This window comes from Triturus cristatus, chromosome 1_2, assembly GCF_964204655.1.
Source record: "Triturus cristatus chromosome 1_2, aTriCri1.1, whole genome shotgun sequence".
NCBI classification, from domain to species: domain Eukaryota; kingdom Metazoa; phylum Chordata; class Amphibia; order Caudata; family Salamandridae; genus Triturus; species Triturus cristatus.
Genome location: NC_140580.1, coordinates 90,155,589 through 90,178,500, shown reverse-complemented (window position 1 = coordinate 90,178,500; position 22,912 = coordinate 90,155,589). Strand labels below are relative to the sequence as shown.

The window sequence follows — 22,912 nt, the reverse complement described above, 5'->3', positions numbered from 1 at the left end:
TTTGTTAGTTTTTATCATTTTGTCTTTATATTATTGACAGAAATGTGACTTATTAATAACTTATGTACATTGTGTGGCACTTGTATTATTTGTTATATATTATTTGTTTTCAGTGCCACCAAGTTGTATTCTGTTAGACTTTGGCTTTTTACTAATAAACATAATTAAATGCACTTCTTCATAACTTTGCATGCATGTCAAAGCATATACTACACCATGCAATCATTAACAGGGTGATTAATATATTTATACAATGAAAGCCCGTTGCTTCACAATTGTGTTACACCAAATTAGCACTTTCTTTCAGGATACTTCGAACAATCAAAAATTGTTGGCTTCTTTATGAAAATTATAAACCAATGAGTGATAAGCGTTTCCAAATTAGATTTGGCAGAGTTTTCACTCAATTGCACAAACCTGAATAGGTTATCTCCGCTCCTTAAATACATGTTTTGTATCTAGGGTGAGGAATTTCAATACTTTAAGTCAAATCACTTTTTATTTTTCTGAAGCTCACAAATTCATAGCGTATTCATCTCAGAAAGCATATTGTAATGCATACTCAAAATAACAACTCAACTTGTTGCTTTGCACAATTAAGTTCATAATTACTAAAGATCTGTGCTGCCGCTCATTCAGCACAATGCTATGCAAAATACTTTCAGGGTGATTTAGAGTTTGGTAGTGATAGTACTCCGTCACAACGGTGATGGCGTACCTTCTCCGCCAAACTGTAAGTCTGCCCACCTGATTTACAGTCAGGCCAACCTTAAGTATGTCAGCAACAGAGCCTACTCCGCCAACGTCGCTAACATAGTCCTCCGACGGCCTGACAGAGTAACGGCCAGTGTAGGTTTTGTCGTTCGACCCCCCGCCCATTTGAGAGAGGGAGGACGAATGGGCAGTTTTTATACCCTTTACTAAAAAAACCTGGTGGTAAGAGGCAGTAAAAACGTTCAAATAACCATGCCACACCATGAGAGAAAACTTCAGTGGGGTGGGAATCATTAGTTTTTGTGTTTTCAAAAACAAAATGCTGCTTTCTGATTTTGTTTTCGTATAAACAAAAACAAGTTAACAGTTTAACGAGCGGATGTCATGTTTGACCGAGTCCACTGTCAAACTTTAACTGATTAGGTAGGTAAAGAACTATAACAAGTAGGTAGGGTTGACAGTGCCGTCCGCGTTTGAACTTTGGGAGCCATTTACAGCACCATCTCAAGCGAGTATTAGATACACTTTGGCAATGTTTGCGTAATTTTCTGCATCCTTGATTCCCGAATAAGCTTATGAAGACAGACGCGTTTACAGTCAGCATTGATAAGATCTATTATCGTGTAAGAATCGAAATGAAACGAATCTCTATTTTTACTGTCTGTTAAGTTGGCGTGCACTGAGATAGCCGACTCTGGAAGAGACGTACACCCGATTAGTCGTGGAGCGTCGTGATATATATCATCGTATTTGTATTTTATCTAATCATTTAACTGACGTCTACACCAAAGCCAAGAATTATCCAGCTTTTTACACCGTGCTACTTATGTCAGCGCAATAGACGGTTTTCCTGATGAAGGCTGTTATGCCGAAACGCGCGTAGTCCCCATCTACCGCATTGTGTTTATTATTATTTACATGTCTATTTAGTTTTGCTGTTTTTTGAAGTCTGATATCAAGTATTATACATAGTGTGTGTATTTTCCTTTATTTTTATTTTTCTGAATTAACCTTATTGTAATTTGTGTGCTGATTTGTACATACTGTTATATATTTTGGTGCTATACGCTATATCAAACCCAGATTGAATAATATGCAAAAAAGAATATCAAATGAAGAAATAAAAGTATTTTTCTAATCAAGGTTTTTGTCTATATGACTAGCACTTAAGTGGTTACATTGCATGATCTATATCGGATATATATCACTTTGGATATTTACCTACTTGTTATAGTTCTTTACCTACCTGGTCTTTTTCCCTACGTATAGCAAGTTCATTAGTTGTAGGGGTCCCCTTCTTTCCAAAGAAAACTAACTGATTGACAGTACCCACCATGACACAAATTCCTGTCAATGAAGTTCATTATGTCCTCCGAGCTCTAAATCAGTCCCTTTGTCTGTTTACTAGCCGTTGTAAAGAGCTGCACTGTCAGTGTTGAGCTGCATTGCGCGAGCATCCACTAAAACCTTTGTAAATATGGTCCTTACTTTCAGTGAAGTTTTTTTATCTACTCAAGAGTTTTGAGTCACAGTCAGTCTCACTTGCATGCCTTGGCATTATTGTGATGGAAAAGGGCTTTGGTTACTAATCAGATTAAATCCTAGCTACACTAGTGCCACACATTCAGAGTACAATCCCTCACTTCCCACACATGCCACCTGTGCTGAACCAGCCGGGGCGATAAGCGGGAGGTGATGTCAAAAAGTAAACAGACAGAGGCGAGAATATTCTTTCCATAGAAACAATTTTATTGCCAGTACAAAAGTTAACAGATTTTAATACTTTGTTGTTTTCATTTCCAAAAGGCTGCCCTGAGCAGGGAGAAAGAGGGACCCACGAGGGAGAAGGGGAGTTAAATGGACCTGGGTAGGAGTGAGCTCCCTTCGGAATGCATGTGACAAACAAAGAATAGGAATGAGAGATACTCCATAGAAGTGCATGAGCTCTGTGTAGGTGTAAGATGGGGAGGTCAAGGGACCAATGATGAGGGAGGAGCTAAACTTTATGGAAGTGCATGCGAGTGGTGATGGTGGGGGGTGAAACTTCATACGGGACAGTGATGATGGGGGAGCGGGGCTTCATGGGCGTACACAGAACCAGTGATGAGGGGGAGTGAAATGTCAAGGGAGTGCATGGGAACAATGGTGAGCGTGGAAGAAGACTTCATGGGAGTGCACAAGACCAGAGATTATGGGCAGGGGATTAGACTCAATCGGAGAGCACCAAACCAACTACCAGGGAGGAGTGAGACCACAGACCAGCAAAGATCGACTAAGCGACAGTCCATGGAACTAAAAGTGCTTCAATGGCCAAAGACAGCGTGAACCTTCAAGGTCCTCTAAGAGGGTCCACTGAAGTGCGCATGGCCAGCGATGGGGACAGGGTCAGGGTCACAGGCTGTGGGATCAGGTGGCAGGTGTGACCGTGCATCAGAGGACGAACAGCCTATGTGTGGAATCAGATTCTGAGGGTGAGTAGTGCCTATGAAAGTTTAGCAGAGACAGCAAAGGCTGCCACATATAAAGCATAGCCTAATTTGTGACTACTGACCTGAACCACCAGCTAACCGTCCCTGATACACGGATACTGGCAAAGAGATGCTGGGGTGCATGGGTGAAGACTGGGTCACTCACAATTAACCGCAACTCTGTTACACAATGCTGCAGTTCCAACTGATGTGTGGAAAATGACTTTTTTGGCAGTGATCGAGCTAGGCCAGCTCTTCATTACATTTGATTCCAGAGGTGTTGCGGCACTAATTTCTGTATGGGTGGGTGAAATTACTGGGATGAAACCTTTACATGGATTCCATACCCGGAAACGGAAAGGGCAGTCCCACCCAAGAAGGCGAATTCCCAATTCCTGCAAAAATCTCTCACGAATGAAGTTACACTTATTTCAGAGTTACAGCTCGCCTTGCTTACTAAAAAGGCATACGTAGCTCTTTTATCAAGAAGTTCAACAATAGGAAGTTATTTTTAACGTTAACAAATATTGCCAACATTTTTAAAACTCACAAATATCTTTCCCAAAATGTTGCGAAACAAGTGTTTTTGCAGTTAGAAAAGTAAAGTATAGCTTCCGCACAGACAATGCCAAGTTTTTCAAAAGATGCAAAAAACTATTTATAACTTTTAACAAAGCAACCCCATGGATTTGAAGTTTGTAAATAACGTTTAAGCAAACAATTTCGACTTTTAAAAATCTCCTAAAAAATCTTTGAGAACTTTAAAAAAAAGTCAGTAAAGGTTAGTTAAAAAGTACAACGTTTGTTTTATACACGTTTCCCATGATATATCAATCCTGCAGGAGACATGTAGTCTATGGATAATCACATTTTGTTGAACATGGATGGTCAACATTTCCCTTTCTCGCTTTTGGGTGGGAAATTCACCTCCCAGGCTGGTGCATACACAGTCATTCTTTACAGCTTCCACTGGCTTCCTAAAACCATGAGACGTGGCTCAAATCACCTCCTGACTTCACAAAGAACAGGGCACATACATCTCTTAAAGCAGTCATCAATGGCAGACCCTATCAGCCGGCGGCCCAACATTCTTATATGGTATGGGACATCATTCACTACATGAAGTACCCATGTCCCATCAGTCAGAGCGATCTGTCAATCTGCGCAAGATGGCATTTGTTAGACCAAAGAGATGTCACTCCCCCAGAAGCATTTAAACTCTAGCCAACACAAGTCTAACAGAATAGGAGTTGTCATCCCCCACCTACCACTATAGCACATGGAGTTGTTGATCACAATGATGCCTGTACCCCCTCTATACTCACTTATGATTTTAAGCATTCCCTGTACCTAAAAAATGCCTTTCGATGTTGCCAGTTTTTGGTAGCTGAGTGTGTGTGCAAAATATCAACCACTGATAATTAACATCGAGTTTTCAAACAAAGTGCCTCCTCCTGTGCTGGGCTCAAAGGGCATCCGATATAGTCTCTGCTACCCCTCTGATGAAATGACATTTCTTGCTTTATGTGCAACATGACAGTTTGAACACATTAGCAGGTTTCTCGGAAAGCAAAACAGTAAGTTAGGTTCACTGTCACCAGATATGCAGAAAATGTCTTTCGAAAAACCGAAAAGTCACTGTCAACCGTACCTTAATAAATTAATTTGATACCGTTTTCCCTGAAAGTAAAAGCTGCCATCTTTCCTTTCTTTCCAGAGGGGATGGGGGGGGGGGGGGGGGGTTATGCGTGTGGGGCATTTGCAGGGGTTTGAGGAAGAAAGGGCCTAAATATGCCCCTCCCACCCCATATGCACAATTTACACACTGGCTGTACTCCTCAGATGACTGTTAAAAAAAAGAACAATCTCCGAGATGCATTTTCAAATATCACTTTCTTTTAAATCAATACAAAAAATAATTCATTGTAAATATATAATATATATTTATACATATCTTGAGTATATTTACATACATCCAGCACCATACTGCGTCTGTGCTCTGTGAGTGAGTGCTGGTATAGAATATCTCCCAAATCTTACATAATTCACAAGAAAGTCCCAGTCCGCGTCTGCCTCCAGTGCAGCAGGCCTGGGCGGCCGCCCCTCTAACCAGACCTTAGGCCTTGGGGCAAAGGCTTGAGCAGTCCATCCGCCCTCTGAAGGGCATCAGTCACCACCTTTTGGTGACATTTAAGAGCTTGAAACAGTGGGGAACAGCCCACCAGTGGACTCCGTCCTCGTCCCCCATCTGTACAATCCAAGTTGGGGGATCCGTGGCAGAGACTCCCACACTCCCCAGCTGCTGGAGGCACCGCCAGGAAGTAAGAAGTGCCAAGTAAGTTTTCCGCTGTTTTATATTTTTTCCGGGAAAAAAATATATATGGTTCTTGGTGGGACGGGGTAGTCTATGCTGGTTGTGTGGCCTCATGTTTTAATGCTGCCATTTGTGTGTTGGGGTTTGGGAAGGCAGGGGTCATAGGGCATTGCATCGGGGGAGAAGACAGAGTCGTCCCCAGAGGAGCAGGAACTTCTGGTGTCCGGATAGCTGGGCGAGTACTGCTCCAGGGGGTTGTTGAGGTCCAAGTATTCCTGTTGAGGAGAATGAAAAAATGGGAAAAAATGAATGATCATTTAAACCCCAATGAGATCAGTTGCTGCTCGCGCAGTCTGTGCTACAGCAGTGTGTGGTGACCACAGAGAGCAGGGGGATACAAAACCGAGGCCTAGCTGCCTTTCCGTGATCTACTGAAAACCTGTTGAAGAAAGAAAGTTTTAGAAAACATTGAGAAGAAAGCAAGTCAGAGATCCGTGGAATGAAGGCTGCAAGGGAGGTGCGGAGATCATAGAACGTACTTGGGACTGGTTCACCACTCTTGTTCGAAGAATGATGTGAGAAATGCGTGTCCTAGAGAATAGTGGGTTCAACCTGTCACACCCGTCACTAAAGGATGGTGTGTGTCACTCGGGGTTGAATAATTATGTGTTACTCATGTAAAGGTGATGCTTTGGGGCAAAGTGAGAGTGTAAGAAGTGTTTCACAAATTGTGTGAGTTGCTCTAGTCCAATGGATGATGTGTGCCATTACAGTCACAGTCACTGGATTCCGAAGGAATGAACTCTCACCTCATTGGTCGTTTGCGTTAGGATTCGGTCTAGATCCTCAACAAGCTGCTTGAAAGTGGGTCTTTGCGAGGGCACAGCACGCCAGCAGTCCGACATCATCGTGTACCTGGAAGAGAAGAAGAGCACAGAGTGACCCTTGGCTTTCAGTGAGAGTCAGCCTTCCTATGTTCTTCGCCATGCCCCAATAGTCTATCACTACACCATGGAAATGACGCCTATCTCCACATTGTTATCACGCCGTTGGACAAAACCCCTCCTCATCTCAACCTTCTTCTTAACCAGCTACTTCCCCTTTCAAACTCCTGTCTGTCCATCCAATCCTTTCTTTCTGCTTCATTTTTCACATATAAAATTGATTTCTTTTCTCCTCCCATTCTCCTATTCCTGCCCTGTCAATATCTGTTACCCAGTCCCCTGAAACTGTCACCTCAGAAGCAGAGCTCTCTTCCTTCCTGTAAGAGACCCCCACCTCTACAGCACCTATGGACTCCCTATTGCCGCTCTGATCTCTAGGGTACGTCCTCTCTTTCTAAACCGTCTATGTCCGTTATCCAGAATTTTCCTGGTCCTCCTCCTCTGAGAAGCATATACAGAAGAATCTACCTCCCCAAAAAAGCTTCTTTCAGTCTCTCTGTCCCCACTGAGCCAGGCCTCCTCATCCTTCTTGACTCCCTGACTTATCTGCTATCATTGATGCCTGGTTCTAAATCTGTCCTTTCCTCACTTTCCGATCTGCGTTCCATCGCACAGTGCATTACTAGTGCCTTCCTATTTGTACCCAGTCCCTTGTAAAACTCGCCTCTTCCTGCACACTCCTATCAACTGGGCTTGATACTACCCGGAAGGTCTTTCTCAAACAAACACAACTCTCAGGATGTCTCCATCTCCGCTACCTGACGGCGAACCCCTTTAATTGCTTCTACTCGGTGTCTTGGCCCGGTCAAACCTACCCATCGCTTCCCTTACTCTTTGGTGTCCCTAGTACTTTGTTTTGAGTCCTTTGACTTTTCCTTGCACACATCTTTTTGAGCTGCCATTGCCACGTCTTTTGGACCCCCCGCCACTTCTTGGCTGATGATTCACAACTCTGTTTTTTCAGCTTTTCGTGATTCATCTCGAGATGTCTGGTAAAATCCTAGATGTCTGCTTACTTCGTACATCTAAACCCACATAAACCTGACAAGCTGTTCTTAAGCGCAAACATCTTCGACTTTATGTCACACCCCCACTGATACATCCATCCACGACCAGAGATGTAATAAGTTTTCACACATTCCTGGTCTTCCCCTCTCTCATTTCTTTCAACTACCTCAGCCGACAACATCAATTTTACAATATTATAAAAATGCATCCCCTCTTTCCCTTTCATGCTACAAGACCCTCTTCTGCTTTGATTACTGCCCCTCCGCTCTTACTGGGACTTCCCACCAACTCCATGAATCCCCTCACATCTAGTCTTTAAAACAGACTTCTTTTTTTCTCAAGCTCCCATTCCCTCCCGTATCTTAGTTTCTCTGATGTCATTTCATGTACTGTACTTTCACTATCGACAGCACTATTTCCACTGTATGATATCAAATTGTACTCAGGGCTTGGCTCTAACCTGCCATTTCTGATAGCCTTTGATGTCCACTCTCACCCGATTGGCTATGCATTCTAAATGCTACCTACAGACCCTTCAGTACCATATGCCTTATCCCAGGTCCGTCACTGCTCCAGGAGCATCTACAAGCCTGCTGCCATGTATTGGCCTTTTTTTTCCACTAAGTCACTCTCATCTGATACCCTTCTTCCTCTCAGGGTAACAGATACCTGGAGGTCTACTTCATTCTGCTTCACTTGCATATGGTGGCCTTCTTCTCTTTAGCACATCCATAAAAGGCGGTCCTTCCTCTCACAGTGCCATAGAGAAAATTGATTATTTATTCCTCTGTGCTACTGGTCTTATACCCTCAGGGTCAATGACAGCTGTCAGTCTTTCTATCCACTCGGCCATTGGTAGCTAACCAACACTCTTGGTCATGGACATCTGGTCTCCCCTCCAAATCGGGGGATCTTGTAGTCTTCCATAGTTCTGGGTTACTACTTTGGGTCAGTGGCACCTGTTGTCGGGCATCAGGGTTCATCTCTGGGTCAGAGGCTTGTGTTTCAGTTAACGCACCTCTGGATAAGTGGTAACTTGGGAGACTTTTACCAATCTTGGTCACTGGCATCGGGTTTCCTCTTCTGATGGAGAGGCAGGTCCCTCCTGGGTCAGCAGCACCTGATGGCCCTCTCATCCACAATGTGTCACCTACATTGGAATCCTGCCATTGGGTCAGTAGCGGATGCCCCACTCCATGGTCTTCCTGGTCAGTTAATCCTGGACTTGCCGAGTCAGAACTTCCCCACCCCTCACTCTTATTGGCAGCGAATTAACTTAAAGGGCAGTGGAAACTGTCCCTCCATTCGCCCAGGTTTGAAGTATTTAGACTGCCTTCTCCCTTTGGGGTCACTGTACATCTGGTTCTCACCCTGATTTAGTGACACTAGATCTCTCCAAGTGAGTGGCCTTTGGTCTCTCTGAGTCAGTAGCACCTGGTCTCTCCGAGTCTATGGTTCCAGTCTGTCTGAGTCTGTGGCAACTGGTCTCAGACTGAGATAGTCTCTTGCAACTAGCCCACCACCACGACAGCACCAATGGCACCAGGGCCCTCCCTGAGTGAATTACGGCTGGTCTCTCTTAACTAAGAAAAACAAGGTCCCCCCAGACACTCTAGCAATTCCTGAGTAATGTACACCAGTTCAGCAAGCGCACAGCGTGGATCCTTACAGCTCATTGGTGCAGTTGCCAGGTTTGTCCATTCGGTGGCCTTCCTTAAGGAGCTTGAAAAGTTCTTCAACAGGAATTCCAGGGTATGGGGAACCCCCCAGTGTGAAGATCTCCCACATGAGCACGCCGAAAGACCAGCTGCAGAGAGACAGAGAGGAAAGAGACTGACATTAGATGCGGGCATGTCGAGCACAGTGCGACCCTAGAGAACCAGAAAAAGCAGGGAAAAAGAACACAGCACCAAAAAGACAGCTCCGGCTGAAAGAAATTGCCACACTCCAAAGCCTGAAAGTGACAAACCCCTTAACCCCCAGTGCTAGAAACAAGGACATTTTGGTGGAAGGTGTTCACCCATCCATCTAAGCCATCTGTGCTGTTATCACCTTCTCCTGTTCCAGGCCCAATTCTGCCGATCACGTCTTGTAACAGTGGCCACTCTCACCTCACCGTGGCCTTTCAGTGCAGTTCCTTGAACAATAGGGTTTCTCCCAAATCTCACATAGTTCACAAGAAAGTCCTATTCCAAACAACAAGGCCCCCCATGCAACGTGCCACTGCTCTTCTGAATATGAAGACCAAATCTTGCCTTCAAGTGCCTGTGCTGAAGCTACTGCCACTCGGCGGCACTTACACAGAGGAGGCGTCATGGCCCATCTTGGTCCTCAATTAGGCCCACCCAAACCTTGTTGGTTTGCTGTAATTGCTCTCTAAAGCATTAACACAGGGTTTCATACCCCCACCCAAATCTCCTTTCAAGGACCTTCAGGGATTCCGGCACATCTCTGCATAGACAGACTGAAATGAGTGAGGATTGCTAGCATTCCCCTTCAAACCCAAGCACAGGCTTCCCATTGCTAAAAGGGAACTCTTAAAAAGCTTGAAGCGTGAGGCTTCACTTCCTTCCTCACATCACAGCTCTGGCAAACGTACATTGAGAGATGCTTCCAAATCTTAAACAGGTGATCAAATCACCCAATGCTTCAGAGGCTACCACCAGTATCCCTACACTACAAGGACCGAACAGAGGGGGTTTCAGCCTTAGAAGCCCCATTGCATACCTACCCTGCACCCAGGAGATGCTCAACAAGGATTTAACAAAGCGCCATGACTCATTCTCTTCTATGCGCCCCAGGAGCCCCCCTCCCCAGCTATCACTGCTACTCGCCTATGGTTCCCAGAGTAATGAAGCGCACGTCATCACCTCGTGGTTTCGTGACATGTAGTGGTTTCGAGCTTGCCAACAAAACCAAAACTGAGAGCCCTCACGCACACAGACAACCCCCAGACAACCCCGTCCGTTAAAAATAGGACCAGACACAGGAGAGCGCGCCCAGGGATTAGGTCTGCCGACCAGGAAGAGGGCCACGATCTGTCTGCGTAAGGCCTTTGGGAAGCGCGGTTCTGCATCCCTGCCAGTTGCATGGCAAGCCGTGGGGACTTCCGCTCGGACACAAGGGGTTTAGCGTTTGGGTCCCACTGATGCGCTTTGAAGTTGGGCAGATTAGTAACGGGGCATTAGGCAGCAGTCTAGCAGAAAATCATGGCGGTCTAAGCGCGGCACCCCCGGTGCGTGCGCGCAGTGCGTGCGGGCACCCTGTCATGTCTGCCCTGGTGCTTTTGTTCTTTCAGTCGGCGATTACAGAGCGTAAGGAACTGCGTACACGTCACTCTGATGTGTGTAGACTCTGTCAAACAGCGCCTCGGGAGCCATCCACTTCACGGGGAGCCGGCCCTGTAGAGAAGGGAACAAAGCAGCGCTGTTTACCACAACTTCGACAAGTGCACCGAGGCTGCGCCTTCATGGAGCAGCTGAAGCAATGCGCTGCGTCACGGAAATCACAACCAATCACAGCTGTTTATCATACCGCGAGCCAGGGCAGCAGGGAGCACCGCTCAAAGAGCAGGGGACCACAACACGGACATCGCGACACAATACAGCTGTGCAGCACGACTCAACGGGCACACAAAGCATGCGTTACAGGCTGCAGCAGAAAGGGGCCAAGCAGCGAATGCACCAACACAATGTGTCTTGATACATTCAACATGGGCGTCAGGTGAAACCTTACAAAGCAGCCTAACACCAGGCACTCAACAACAGCACAGCAGGGTTCACCACAAGCTTGTTAAGTAATCGGTTGGGTTCGTTCACAGAGGCCTAAAACAGAGGGCCACACAACGGACATAAGACTACAAAGGGCTTCTAAGTAGAACTCCAACAATCCTTCAGCAAGTAACTGAGACAAAAGGCCCCAGCCAGAAAGATAAAATATTTTGTTTCAATAACAACCGTGGGCAGAGGATTGCTGTGTTCACATGGCGGCCGAAGGAAGGGCAGAGTAGTGGCAAACATTGCTACTTACAATAACACATTTAGGATACCAGGCCAATGCCTCTAGAAAGCCGACAGAGAGAAAAACTGCACCATGAATACAAAAGGAAAACAAAACTTATCCTAACCCAACACCAGACTTCAATAAATTAAGACGATGAGAAAAGCAACAACATGCCACTGTGTGCCACACCTCTAGACATGGCAGGTACCAGACCATAGCCTTCATTGACATATTGAGGTGCAGAACAACATAAAGAACGCAACAAAGCACACAGCTTCTTATAGCAGTTAGGGAAGGGACTCAGACCTGCAGCTTTCCCATTGCAGCCGATTCAAGGTCCAGTGGGAGGTGACAAACTAAACAATAATGCCTGGCCACATCCTTGGCAGTGCAACAAAAACTTCAGTAAAGTTACAGGCATGCAATGAGACCAGCTCCTCTGAGACACAGGCATGTTCAACACCAGATCATGTAAAATGACATGTACATCAAGGCAACGACCTTGGTAGTTAAACTTTAGAGGCATATTTTGATCTCAGAAGATAATAAAGGTGCAATTATCTTGGACACCAGAAGTGCTGCACTCACCCACAAAGCTGCCGGCCAGTCACACCAGTGCTCTAAAATGGCATGTTTGTTATTAAACCAGACTCCAGTAAAGTTACAAGCATGAGACGCAAGAAGAAATGCAAAAGTCTCCGGTGAAGCTGAAATAGTTTGCAATATCCCATTTCTCTGAATGTGCATGTATGTCATGATAGCAGAGCATTGAGTGACTCTTGCTACAGCCAAATCCCCATCAGCGCAGATTAACAAGAGAACCTAAACCCAAGTCAAACATGTCACTTGAGATTTAACTCACATTGGTTGTCTTTTTGTAGTAGTCGATGTTGTTGATGTCTCTGGCCAAACCAAAATCTGCGATTTTCATGACGTTGGTTTCTGTCACCAAGACATTCCGAGCCGCAAGGTCCCGATGGATGCACTGCAGAGGGAGAGACCAAGATGTACAGCAATGAAGAGGCGCAGCGGGAAATGGAAGTGTGAAATGCACTCTGGAGACACGGTCCAACAATGTCCTTGTAAAACCAGCAGAAGGCTGGCATCTGAGACTGTGGAAGAGGCTAAAGCCAACCACTCACTGGTTTGATATTTCTGTTTTATAAATTAATCTGGGCACACAAAGCAGCAGAACATGGCTGAGTGTCCCAAGTTAATCATTAGTGAATTCTAAGACCTCTAAAAGGCCAACCATTGTTGCAGTTATGGACATAAATTAGGGGTAGCCAGTGGTGCAGCTGCTAAAGTTGGCATCCCTGGCACTTGCTACCACTAGTCTCAGTGCCATGAAAGTAGCAATATCTTGGGCTTCAGAAACCCTGCTTGTTTTCAGTAGGCTCTACTCCTTGCCAATCCGCTGGCCCCTTAGCAGAAACGAGAAGGCTGCCAAGTGGCTAAATGTGGAGCTCAAGTTCAAGCCTCTGATTTTGAGTGTCAAAGGGCGAAGAATGTCACTTCCATCGCCCTCGCATTTTAGTGAATTGACGTCCATGTTTGATATGGTGGAGACTTCCGCAGTCGAGGGGCAGGAATACAAGTCCTACAAGCACCTCAGCTTTTGCATTTGCACCTGGGATAACCATAAGCCCCTGTGAATATTGGAGGATGTTATTGTGGCCATCGTGCCGGGGCTTCAGGCATGAGGTCCCCCATGGGACCTTACGGTCAGTCACTGGAAGTTACAAAGCCAGAGGCATAGCAAGGGTGCCAAGAATCCTACTGCATGCAGGGAAATGGCCTCCTCACTGTTGGACAGTCATATACAATCATAATTCGGGTGTTGTACACCCTGCATACTTAGTAAGCCACAGTGCATCTGCACCTGCTGCATTAATGACAGCCATGCCCCAGGGTGAAGGGATGATCTCTATGCTGTTGTACTTGTTTCTTTCCCCAAATATTCTAGATCCTCTTGCCTCACCTCAAGTCTGAGTGGGGTGGGTGCCTCCTTCCTCCTAAATGATGGCGGGTGGGCTGGTCTCTCGCATGTGAGCTGTAGGGGTCTTTTTTGAAGAGGCTTCGGGAACTGTCCTACAGCTGTTGCAGAGTTGTGGGTAGGAGAGTCGGATGTCTTGGGGGGTGGTGTGCACCAGCAGTTGTGGCCTACAGAGAGCCAGATGGACCCCCTGGCAAACAGACACCAATGTCACAGTGTTTGCAGGTCCACTATTGTCTACAATTTGGAGCTGCTCTATAGAATAGGGCCTAGAGACCCCCAGCATGGAGTTTTCAGGGTTGAGGTGCCCAGGATTCCCACTGGTTGCAATGGGAAAATATTTTACTGCAGGTAAAGTATTGTGATATTCTCAACTTACTTTCCAAGCTTCTTTATGACAGTAGTGATGTGCAGCGGTTTTCATAGTGGGATTTGAGAAATAAAATATTTACTCTTCAGTATTATTACTGAGTGTATAGCTTATTCAATTGTGTGCACCTTTCCTAACCCCGAGGCAAACCCAGCGACCTCTTGTGTGTGTGCAAGGGTGTTTACATACTCCTTGAAATTGAAATGTCCAGGAGTGTATAAACAGTGTGCACAAGTGGCTTCTTGGGAGTGAGGTCTATGCTCCACCTGAGGGACTGCAACTTGGAACAAAAGGGTGTGTAGTCTTCCCACTCCACGGCACTCCAGAACGTCCATGTGCAGTATGTTAAATCCATATTGGAAAGGACGGGGGCAGTCAGGTTAACAGCTTGCAAAGTTCAATGCTATCACACACACTCAAAAAAGGGGACCATGGCTATCTCCTCACCTTCTGTGATGCCAGGTACTCCATGCCCCTGGCCAGTTGGTACGTGCAAGACACTAGGTCCTTGAAGGTCATCTGCTCTTTGGGAATTCTGTTGATGTCAAAGGAGTACTCCATGCCGGGTGGGCGGCGGGTGCGCAAGTACTCACGCAGGTTCCCCTTGGAAGCATATTCGACGATCACATAGAGTGGGCCTAAGAAGCAATGAACAAAGTTCTCATTAACAGTCGCAATGTGGTGAGGAACCCGCCCAGAGGAAACGTGCATTTTAGGGCAATGGCAGGTAGCGGGCACAAGCACAAATAGTTTGGTACATGCAGGTGATTGGGCACGTTGCCATACAATCAGGCAATGCACAGACCGATGCATGTGAATATTACAGAAGCAAAGGCGCGAGCAGTGAAAAGTAACTCTTGGATGAATGTGACATTGGCAGTGGCTCAAAGAAGACAGCTATAGATTAATTTGATATTCAGAACGATACCCCCTACACCATAGATTTGTATTTCACTTATCGAGACATGAAGTTAATTTGAAGCACCCTATGCCATGGGCCTCACCGCAATGACTTCCTACTGCAGTTAGAACAGTGGCCGCCCCTGGCAGGCACGTCTGGCACATCAAGGTTTGCTGTGAGCCTGGCCGTATGACTGGACAGCTAAACCCCACGGAGCGAGCCTGACTTACCATCTTGGGTGCACGCGCCTAGAAGATTGATGATATTTTTATGCTTTCCGATCATCTTCATCATTTCCATCTCAGACACCAGATCAGAAAGATCCTTCTCAGTTGCATCGTCTGTAAAACGAAAAGAAGAGGGTCGGAGATGACGTTCTGGACAAGAGGATGCCCTTATCACTTCCCCACAGGGGAGAGTGCATTAACGGGAAGCAAAGGAGTCGCATGGGAGATCCCAAGCTCAGACACAAGTCTCTGCAGCCCCACAGGGAGCCTCAACATTCCCACCCAGTTTACAACTCGTCAATATTAAATACTTTATTGGGGTTTAAATGGGCGAGGTAGCCCTTCAGGCTAAAATGTGCTAGCAGGTTCTACATGAAACAGCATCAGGAACGCGCTTGTGTGTTTTTTCAAACAAACTCAGTAAAAATGAATTGACTTTTAAAGAGAGACGACATACTTACTTATTCTGCATAAAATCAGCCACAGTGAAGAAGATACACACACACACACCAAGAAAACAGACAGAAGAGAGTGCCTGAAGGGCACCAACAAAGAAAACGAAATGCAGAGGACAGACTCAGCATAGGAAAAGTCATTCAAAGGAAGAGAGACACAAGAGATGGAGACACTCTAACAGAGAGAGAAATAGAGAGACACATAGATTTCCTGAAAGTGGAAATCCAGCTGGTCACCTTACCTGCAGGGCGACATAGGAGACAGCATCTTAAAGTTGCTCCCCTGCTAAAACAGGATGGGCAGCAGTATGTCCTAGTAGTAGCTACAGATCCTCTCCCTCTGTGTATTGCCTCACGCCATCAGGAAGAGGCGGGTGTAGGCCACAGGTGTATTATAAGGCAAAGGGGGGGGGGGGGGGAGCTTTTGTTGGCAGCATCTGGTGGTGATCTGGGTTTGGTCAGTGGTCAGATCAGAAATGTGGAGCACGAGGTGAGGCTTTATGGAGATGTGAGCCAGGGTCATTCAAACTCAAAGCACCTGAGAGGCGCCCAATGTTCCTCCGGTGGTTGAGTCTCGAGGTGCAGCGTGTGCCTTTCACCCCCTACCACCACATCCCTGTGCTCTTCCCTGCCAAAAAGGGGGCTAGGGTTATTAGTGGCCGGGTGCAGGTGTGGCACATAGCATCCTGGGGGCTGCTGCCTGGAATGCATTAACAATCCAAGGGGCATGAGCAGATTTCCCGGAGCCACGAGGATTAGCGGTGGATAAGCGAGGGAGCCATGTTTGGCGCACAGAAAGGGGACGTCTCAGGGAGAACCTTCATGCACAAAAATAACAACTAAGCCAGGCGCCTACCATAAAATGCTGTCACGTCTGCCAGTCTGAGCCCTGGAACACATCACTGTCAAGATTGTTAATGTATTCATGTCAGCCGTGGAGGTCAGCTATGTGACCTCTGAACGCAGGTCATGTCAGGGGTCAGCTGGCAGCGACGGCCTGCCTCCATACCTTTCAGCATCTTCACTGCCACGGTCACAGCATCCTTGGGCCGGTCCTTGTCGATGCCCACCGCCTCCGCCATCACCACCTGCCCGAAGCAGCCTTCGCCCAGGGGCTTCCCCAGCGTGAGCCTGTGGAGAAAGAGTCTGGTGAGTCCTTTGGGAGAGAGGGAGGGAGAGAGAGAGGGCAGAACAGCCTCGGCGGAGGCTGTGGGAGCCATGGTGGTCAGTCACTGAGGACACAAGCATCAATCTTGAGGGGACACGGACGGCGCATCAGCCACGGCAGGAAGAGAGAGAGCTTCGTGCATAGAAAAGAGAGGCCGCATCAGGCATGGAGGACAGAGGGGTGCATAAGCAACGATGCAAGAGAACCATAGCAGAGAGAGGGGCAGACAAGTCATGCTGGAGACAGGAGGTGCGTCAGGCATGGCAGGGAGAAGGTGGCATTGAAGAAAGCAGACGTATCAGTCCTGCCAGACACAGAGGGGCACGTCAGACACTGCAGGAAGAGAGCACACAGAAGGAGTGGAACCATCACACCCACTGCAAAAACAAACAACACACTTTTTACCTATAATGGTTTGGAGGTTGGCTCAATTACATTTATATCTGTATATGTTGTACATAATTCAGCCAAACAGAGGCTGACTCTGCAAAGTACCCTGGTTGCTTTTTTTACAACAAAAAATGTGGACATTAACCAAAGCCATGCCTCAAATGATGTTGACTTGATGCCTTCACTTATTACTTGTTAACTGATGTTACTGCAATGGCGAGTAGAGCGAGGCAAGGCAGGCACAAAAGGGATCATCAGCCACTAAGAAAGGAAGGGGCACATCATGAGTTGCAGCAACTAACTAGAGGTAAAGGCTGGCAGTGAGAGCACATCAGCCACTGCCGAAACCACAGCAGCCATCAGCCACCAGGAGCATGGGGGCGCGTCAGCCATGATGGGGGAACTTGGGTGCAGACAAGCCATTGCAGATGGAGAGGACAAATCACCCATGATGGGCACATCACACAATGCAGAAACTGGAAGAGCGCACTGAGCATGGGGGAGGAAGGGCAAACGAGCAACTTGCTATTGCTGAGAGGATGCACAAGCCATACTGGGCAATCATGGGAAATACCAGCCACTGTGGAGGGAGAGGACATGTTGCATACGATGAGGAAACTTCGCCCATTAAGGGACAATCAGCTGTTAGAAGAAGAGAACAAGCGGGCATGGACCACCATAGAGAGAGTGAGAGAGTTGGGCAGGATGGGCACAGAGGGAGCATGGCATTCACTGAAGAGGGGAATGGTTCGTTGACCATGGTAGATGTCAGTGTCAGACCGCTATACCAAGCAGAGAACAAAGGCACATCAGAAAGAGAGAGCTATTACGTCACTGCGGTCAGAGAGTATGCACGTGGCAGCAGCTACAGAGAGAGGGCACATGAGCAATGGAGGCAATATCAGGTAATAGACAGACCGGGGCATGTCACCATCACAATCATCAAGCGAGCACACGTCAGTCCCTATGGAGGAAGCAGGCATGCACGTCCTCGTTGGGCACTGGACACAGCTCTAAGTTGGGCACATCCCACACTCAGGCACAGTGAGAAGTTTTGTTATTGGATAACTAGTGCACCAACATCAAATTGCAAAGTAGCTCACGCTTGATGAATAGCAGTATATTCACAGAGCCTCGCTAATTTGTGGCGGGCACCGGGGAGAGTGTACACTCTCTCTGGCACAAATTATGTTGTACAATTTCTGCTTTGGGTCCGGCTCCATCACCACCATTTTGAACCTCAACCAACTCTTCCAAAAGACAAAGGCATGTAGTAAGGCCCAAGGCAGCAATTATCCCAAAATAATCAGAGCCGGAGGCTCAATAGCTTCGGCACCTGGTCCATGGACACTTTAGGAATCCTCCATCCTCTGGTCCCCGGTGCCACTGCACTAACCGACTAACGATAGCTCTCGCTCTGGGCACAGTCCTGAATTGTGTCCATCCTTAGGCATATGTCTGGGGACCTACCAATGTTTCAGGGGCACAAAGGGGGTCCTGTTTGTCCGCTCTCCCTGATCAAAGGGTGTCTTTCCTTCAATACTGACTCAGGATGTGCCCTTCCTCGACTGAAATGTGCTTGAGGTGAGTTTATTCTTACTGGAAAGAAGGTGGGAAAGGACAATAATAGTACTAGTTTGTCCTTGGCACAGGCACCTGGTGTGCCACTCCTGCTTCAACATAGGTCACAAGTGAACCTGCCTTCCCTGGGCACAGATCTAGAATGCGACCCTCGAGAGAGACCCAAGGTGCACCAGTCCGCCATTGGTGGGCTTGTCATCCATTCAGCCTCATCGGCAGATGTTTACCTTAGACAAAACCCCATGTACCAACCACGCACACCCAGCTGTGGGCCATCGATGCACATTATTGTGCTGAATCCTCTCTTCCTAGGGCCTCCACCTCTGCTCCCCTTTCTCCATCGATGGTTCTCCAAGGCTGGCTTCAGTGGCTTCAATGCTCACTATTCATCGGCTCTGCCCATCGCCCTCCCTGCCCAGGCACAGTATGCCCATGTTTACCCGATCTCAAACTTTCTACACTTGCTACATAACAATGTAGGTGAACTGCCCCTGACAGCATCCTCCAACTACGCCTCTGTAGACAAGGGCAGAAGGCAACAGACCTACACTAACCACCGTCTGCACCATTCACACTGCGCCATTAAGTAGGCATACCACCCCGTCATGTATCCACGTCACTTATTTGATGGTCAGTACCCACCCCCTGAAACATGCACTTGAAGTGTCACTGATTATATCTGGGTGGTCCCTTCTCCCCACACGGTGCTATACTCACTTGTCCCTTGGATACTCCCACTTGGGGTCCTCTGGCAGCTCATACTCGGAGACGCCGGCCAGCATGTGGGTGTCATTGTTGGAAGAGAGGCGAGTGGTGATCCGGACCAGCGGAGTGTTGGAGTTCATAGAAGAGCTGGAGTCAGCAGACACCTGTTCACCAGGAGGGAAGAGCAGAAGAGGCAGATGTGATCACAGTCCCGGGCTCAAGCATGACTAGGGTTGATCCAGAATGCCAGCCAGGGCCTTGGACCCGAGAAGAAAGGTGTGAAAGACTCCCATCTCATCTGAAGTGCCCCCATCCCTCTCACTGCCACATCAAGGTCACCCAGGCCTACCATTACTACAAAAGACCTCAGACTGGCACTACCTTCAAAGCATCATCAGAACAATAATATTCAAATCAGCAATTTGGGAATTTGGGGGTCACTAGAATGGGCAGTGTATTCAATGCATCTCAATGCTGGAGAATGCATCATATCCATGCCCTCAAAACAAAAACCCTAAAGGATTGGACTAGAGAGGAACTTATCCGTGTGGCCTCAAACCGCTGAGCACTCTATAGTCAGCATCCTATGATGGAAGTGATGGAACCAGTGAGGTCACTACATGCTAAAGAAATGTATTTAATGTATTAATTAAGTACGTTACTTTAAAAGACAAAGCCACCCAAATAATGTGGACCATGCCCAAAAACAGTCTAAACCCATGAGTATGATATTTTCACAGTGGCGTGCCTGCATTGCACGTGCTCTATCGCACTGGTGATTTCAAGTTTAGAATTCTGCACCCCCAGACCAAGATCTACACCATGCACGCAACGTCTGCAATCTTCAATGACACAAGAACAAGACCCACCATGATGAGCTTTTTAGACCCTTATTTGATCCACTCTCATTAGATGACCCAGCACCTTTCACCCACATGGGATGCATGAGTCAGCACCCGTCCCAAGAGAATCTGTTGCCTTACAGCACCATGAACTCTGGAGCAGGCCGGTGGTGGTACAAATGGTGATCGAGGAACATTTTAAAGTTATCCACATGTCACAAAGCTGCTTATTGGTGGGTAGGTTCATGCTCTACTCAAATGCTAAGGATATTAAGACCTCGACAGTCAGTCACTCTCCAGAGGCTCCTTTGGATCTGCACCCTTTTCAATTCAATGTCTCCATTAAAAAAGACACTGCATGGGTCAGCTCTACTGACAATCCTCTGTGGATTGGTCAATCCCTGACCAGAGATTTCAAGTTGTGTGATGTCATGTGTTGTGGCACAGTAGCAAAATATCATTGTCAAAACATCTCCTGACATAAATACTGAGTACTAAATATAAATTTCAAAATATATCGCCTCATAGAAGTTAATAACAGAAAATCAACACCCAATGAGATGATATTTTTGTATTTATTTTTAGGGCATACTATAGTTACAATTTTGAGAGGGATTAACTGCAATGCTTGCATAATTTCCTGATCTTTTCCACCTAAGCACCATGCTTCTTCTGGGATTGCACCCTTCATTTCCAAAGGTGAGGCTGGCCATGCATATCAGGCCGAACGCACTAGAAACAATGGTTATCTCTGACTGAAACAATGTGATAGCCACCTCCCCCAGTCACTCTTAAAAGTTGGAAAAATCTCTACTGTCACAGTTACCCTGTGACCCCCTTGGGTAAGTGATGGCGCTCCCTTTTTAATTTCTGGAATGGCACCCAGTGGTACCTCTATTCCCCCCCCCACCTCTCTGATACCAGTTGAGCCAGCACTGGCATCCCCTCTCACTGCTTCTGCTTTTCAACTCTGCCCCTCTTCTGGTACTCTTCTCCCGCCTTGGCAAGCCCAGCCCAGGCCAGATAAACCAGCATTATTACTCTGCCCTCTTTTCACAGCTCCCCCTCTCAGTGAACCTCCATCCCCTCATCTGCTCCGGTGATGGCCAGACGAGGGAGCACTGGTGCCCTCCTCTCTCCTCCTTGGCAACTCCAAATTTTGCCAGATCCTTCCATTTCTGGGAAGGTGAATGCAATTCGCGCAGCTGTAGAAAATGTTTCGGAACCAAATTACTTGCTTATAAAACAAAAAATGGAAGTTGATTTCCGAAGTACAAATTTGAAAAAGAGCAGTTTTCAGGCTTTTCGTCCAACTGCTGCTGATTTTGGGCAGCCCCTAGTATTACCTCTGCTGGCTCCTGGCCCAGGGCGCCGGAGACCAAGACTGTGAGGGTCTGACAGGACCCCCAGGGCTCTCATTTCTATGGTAACTGCGGTCAAGCAGTGAAGGCCTAGCTCATGGAAGGAAGGTCAATTACAAATTCAACATAGTACAGGTGTCACTAAAGTTTATTAAAGGTGGTTAGCTAGCCAGAGGTGCTAACTTAAAAAAAAAGATATTTCTTTTCACATTGGAATAGTAGTAGTGCTAGAAGTAGACATTACAAGGAGCAAAGGAAGGGTCTGGGCCGAGGGGCTTGAATTTGTAATGTATTTTTTGCTACAACTTGATTCGCCGATGATTGTTTTTGAGTTTCTTGTGGCGCTCGAGCACCATCTAAGCTACAGCAAGGGTCAGGTGTATCTGTGACATATAAAGAGTGTGTATCTCATTTTCTGACAGTCAGACATTAGAGTTTTCAGCTGAATGTCACGGCTTAAGTTTCAAGCAAGAATCACAACCGGGACAATGCCGCAGGTTTCTGAAGTACCATGGGCTTTGTCATTGCAGCAGAGATTAAAGCATTTTTGGGGGCGCACATTCAAAAACACAAGGAAGGGATAAGGCCCAAAGTCCAATCCCCCTGCTACGTGGCACAAGACTGATGCTATGGGGGGTGGGGGAGGGGTCATTAAGGTAGCTTTCTCCAGTGTGTGTGTGAAACCATGGGTTAGAGAGTCCCTTTGCTGTGGGTGTATTAAGGGTGAGCCCACTTGGCTGAGTCAACACCATACCACTGACCTCCATGTGATGCTGCATTTATCCAGCTAGTCCTGATATAGAGGTAGGTTCATGGATTTAAGGAGGGTAGTCAGGCATGTTCTTGTTGGGTTCAGTGTGGTAGCAGGGAGGCAGAAAAGGCAGCTTCTGTGGTCCAATAGGAAGATTCTGCCTGAATAGAACCAGTGCACTCAGTCTGGAATCTTTATCAGCTACAGAGTCTAGCACTTTTGCTGTTTTGCAGGGAACTGTGATTAGTTCACAGCTTGAATAGCCCTGACCACACAGGAAACAGTGCATGTTCCCGGGCAAAATGGCAGAGGTGGGCTGGGCAGGAAGCTAGTGTATTTCAACCAATCACCCCAGAGAAAAAAAATCTCTGCATATGGTCAATGTTTGGCAGTGGCACTGGAGAGCTTAAAAGAGAATAATGCCACAGTAGGACATATCAGTCCCAAACAAGGGTGACCTGCTCTTAAAAACAGATCACACTCTTTCAGATGGTACCACAAGCATGTACAACATATAAAATTCATCATCACATCATTCAATTTTAATGGCACCATAGCAAGCTACATTAGTGATACACAATGGAAATCAACTCATTGAAATGAACTCTTCCATATTGGATGGATTAAGCAATTTCTGTTCTGCATTTTTTGTGGTCAGTACTAGATTTTGCAAGTGATCTGACACAGTTTTGCTCACTGCAGAGTCATTATGGTA

At 46.8% G+C, this 22,912-nt stretch overlaps 1 protein-coding gene across 4 annotated transcripts in view; it reads right to left on the bottom strand.

The window, feature by feature from the left end:
- Positions 1-2,442: 2,442 nt before the first annotated feature.
- FGFR2 (fibroblast growth factor receptor 2) overlaps positions 2,443-22,912 on the bottom strand; it is a 115,736-nt gene continuing 95,266 nt past the window's right edge. For 3 of the 4 annotated variants that reach the window (XM_085602755.1, XM_085602738.1, XM_085602747.1), the window contains 9 exons: positions 19,256-19,407; positions 16,409-16,530; positions 14,948-15,058; positions 14,264-14,454; positions 12,313-12,435; positions 10,779-10,849; positions 9,118-9,255; positions 6,306-6,411; positions 2,443-5,771 (listed from right to left, as the gene is read on the bottom strand). In XM_085602755.1, the coding sequence (XP_085458881.1) occupies positions 5,607-5,771; positions 6,306-6,411; positions 9,118-9,255; positions 10,779-10,849; positions 12,313-12,435; positions 14,264-14,454; positions 14,948-15,058; positions 16,409-16,530; positions 19,256-19,407 (1,179 nt within the window). In that variant the 3' untranslated portion in view covers positions 2,443-5,606. The remainder of the gene's footprint in view (positions 5,772-6,305; positions 6,412-9,117; positions 9,256-10,778; positions 10,850-12,312; positions 12,436-14,263; positions 14,455-14,947; positions 15,059-16,408; positions 16,531-19,255; positions 19,408-22,912) is intronic. The other variant, XM_085602764.1, reaches the window with a different exon arrangement.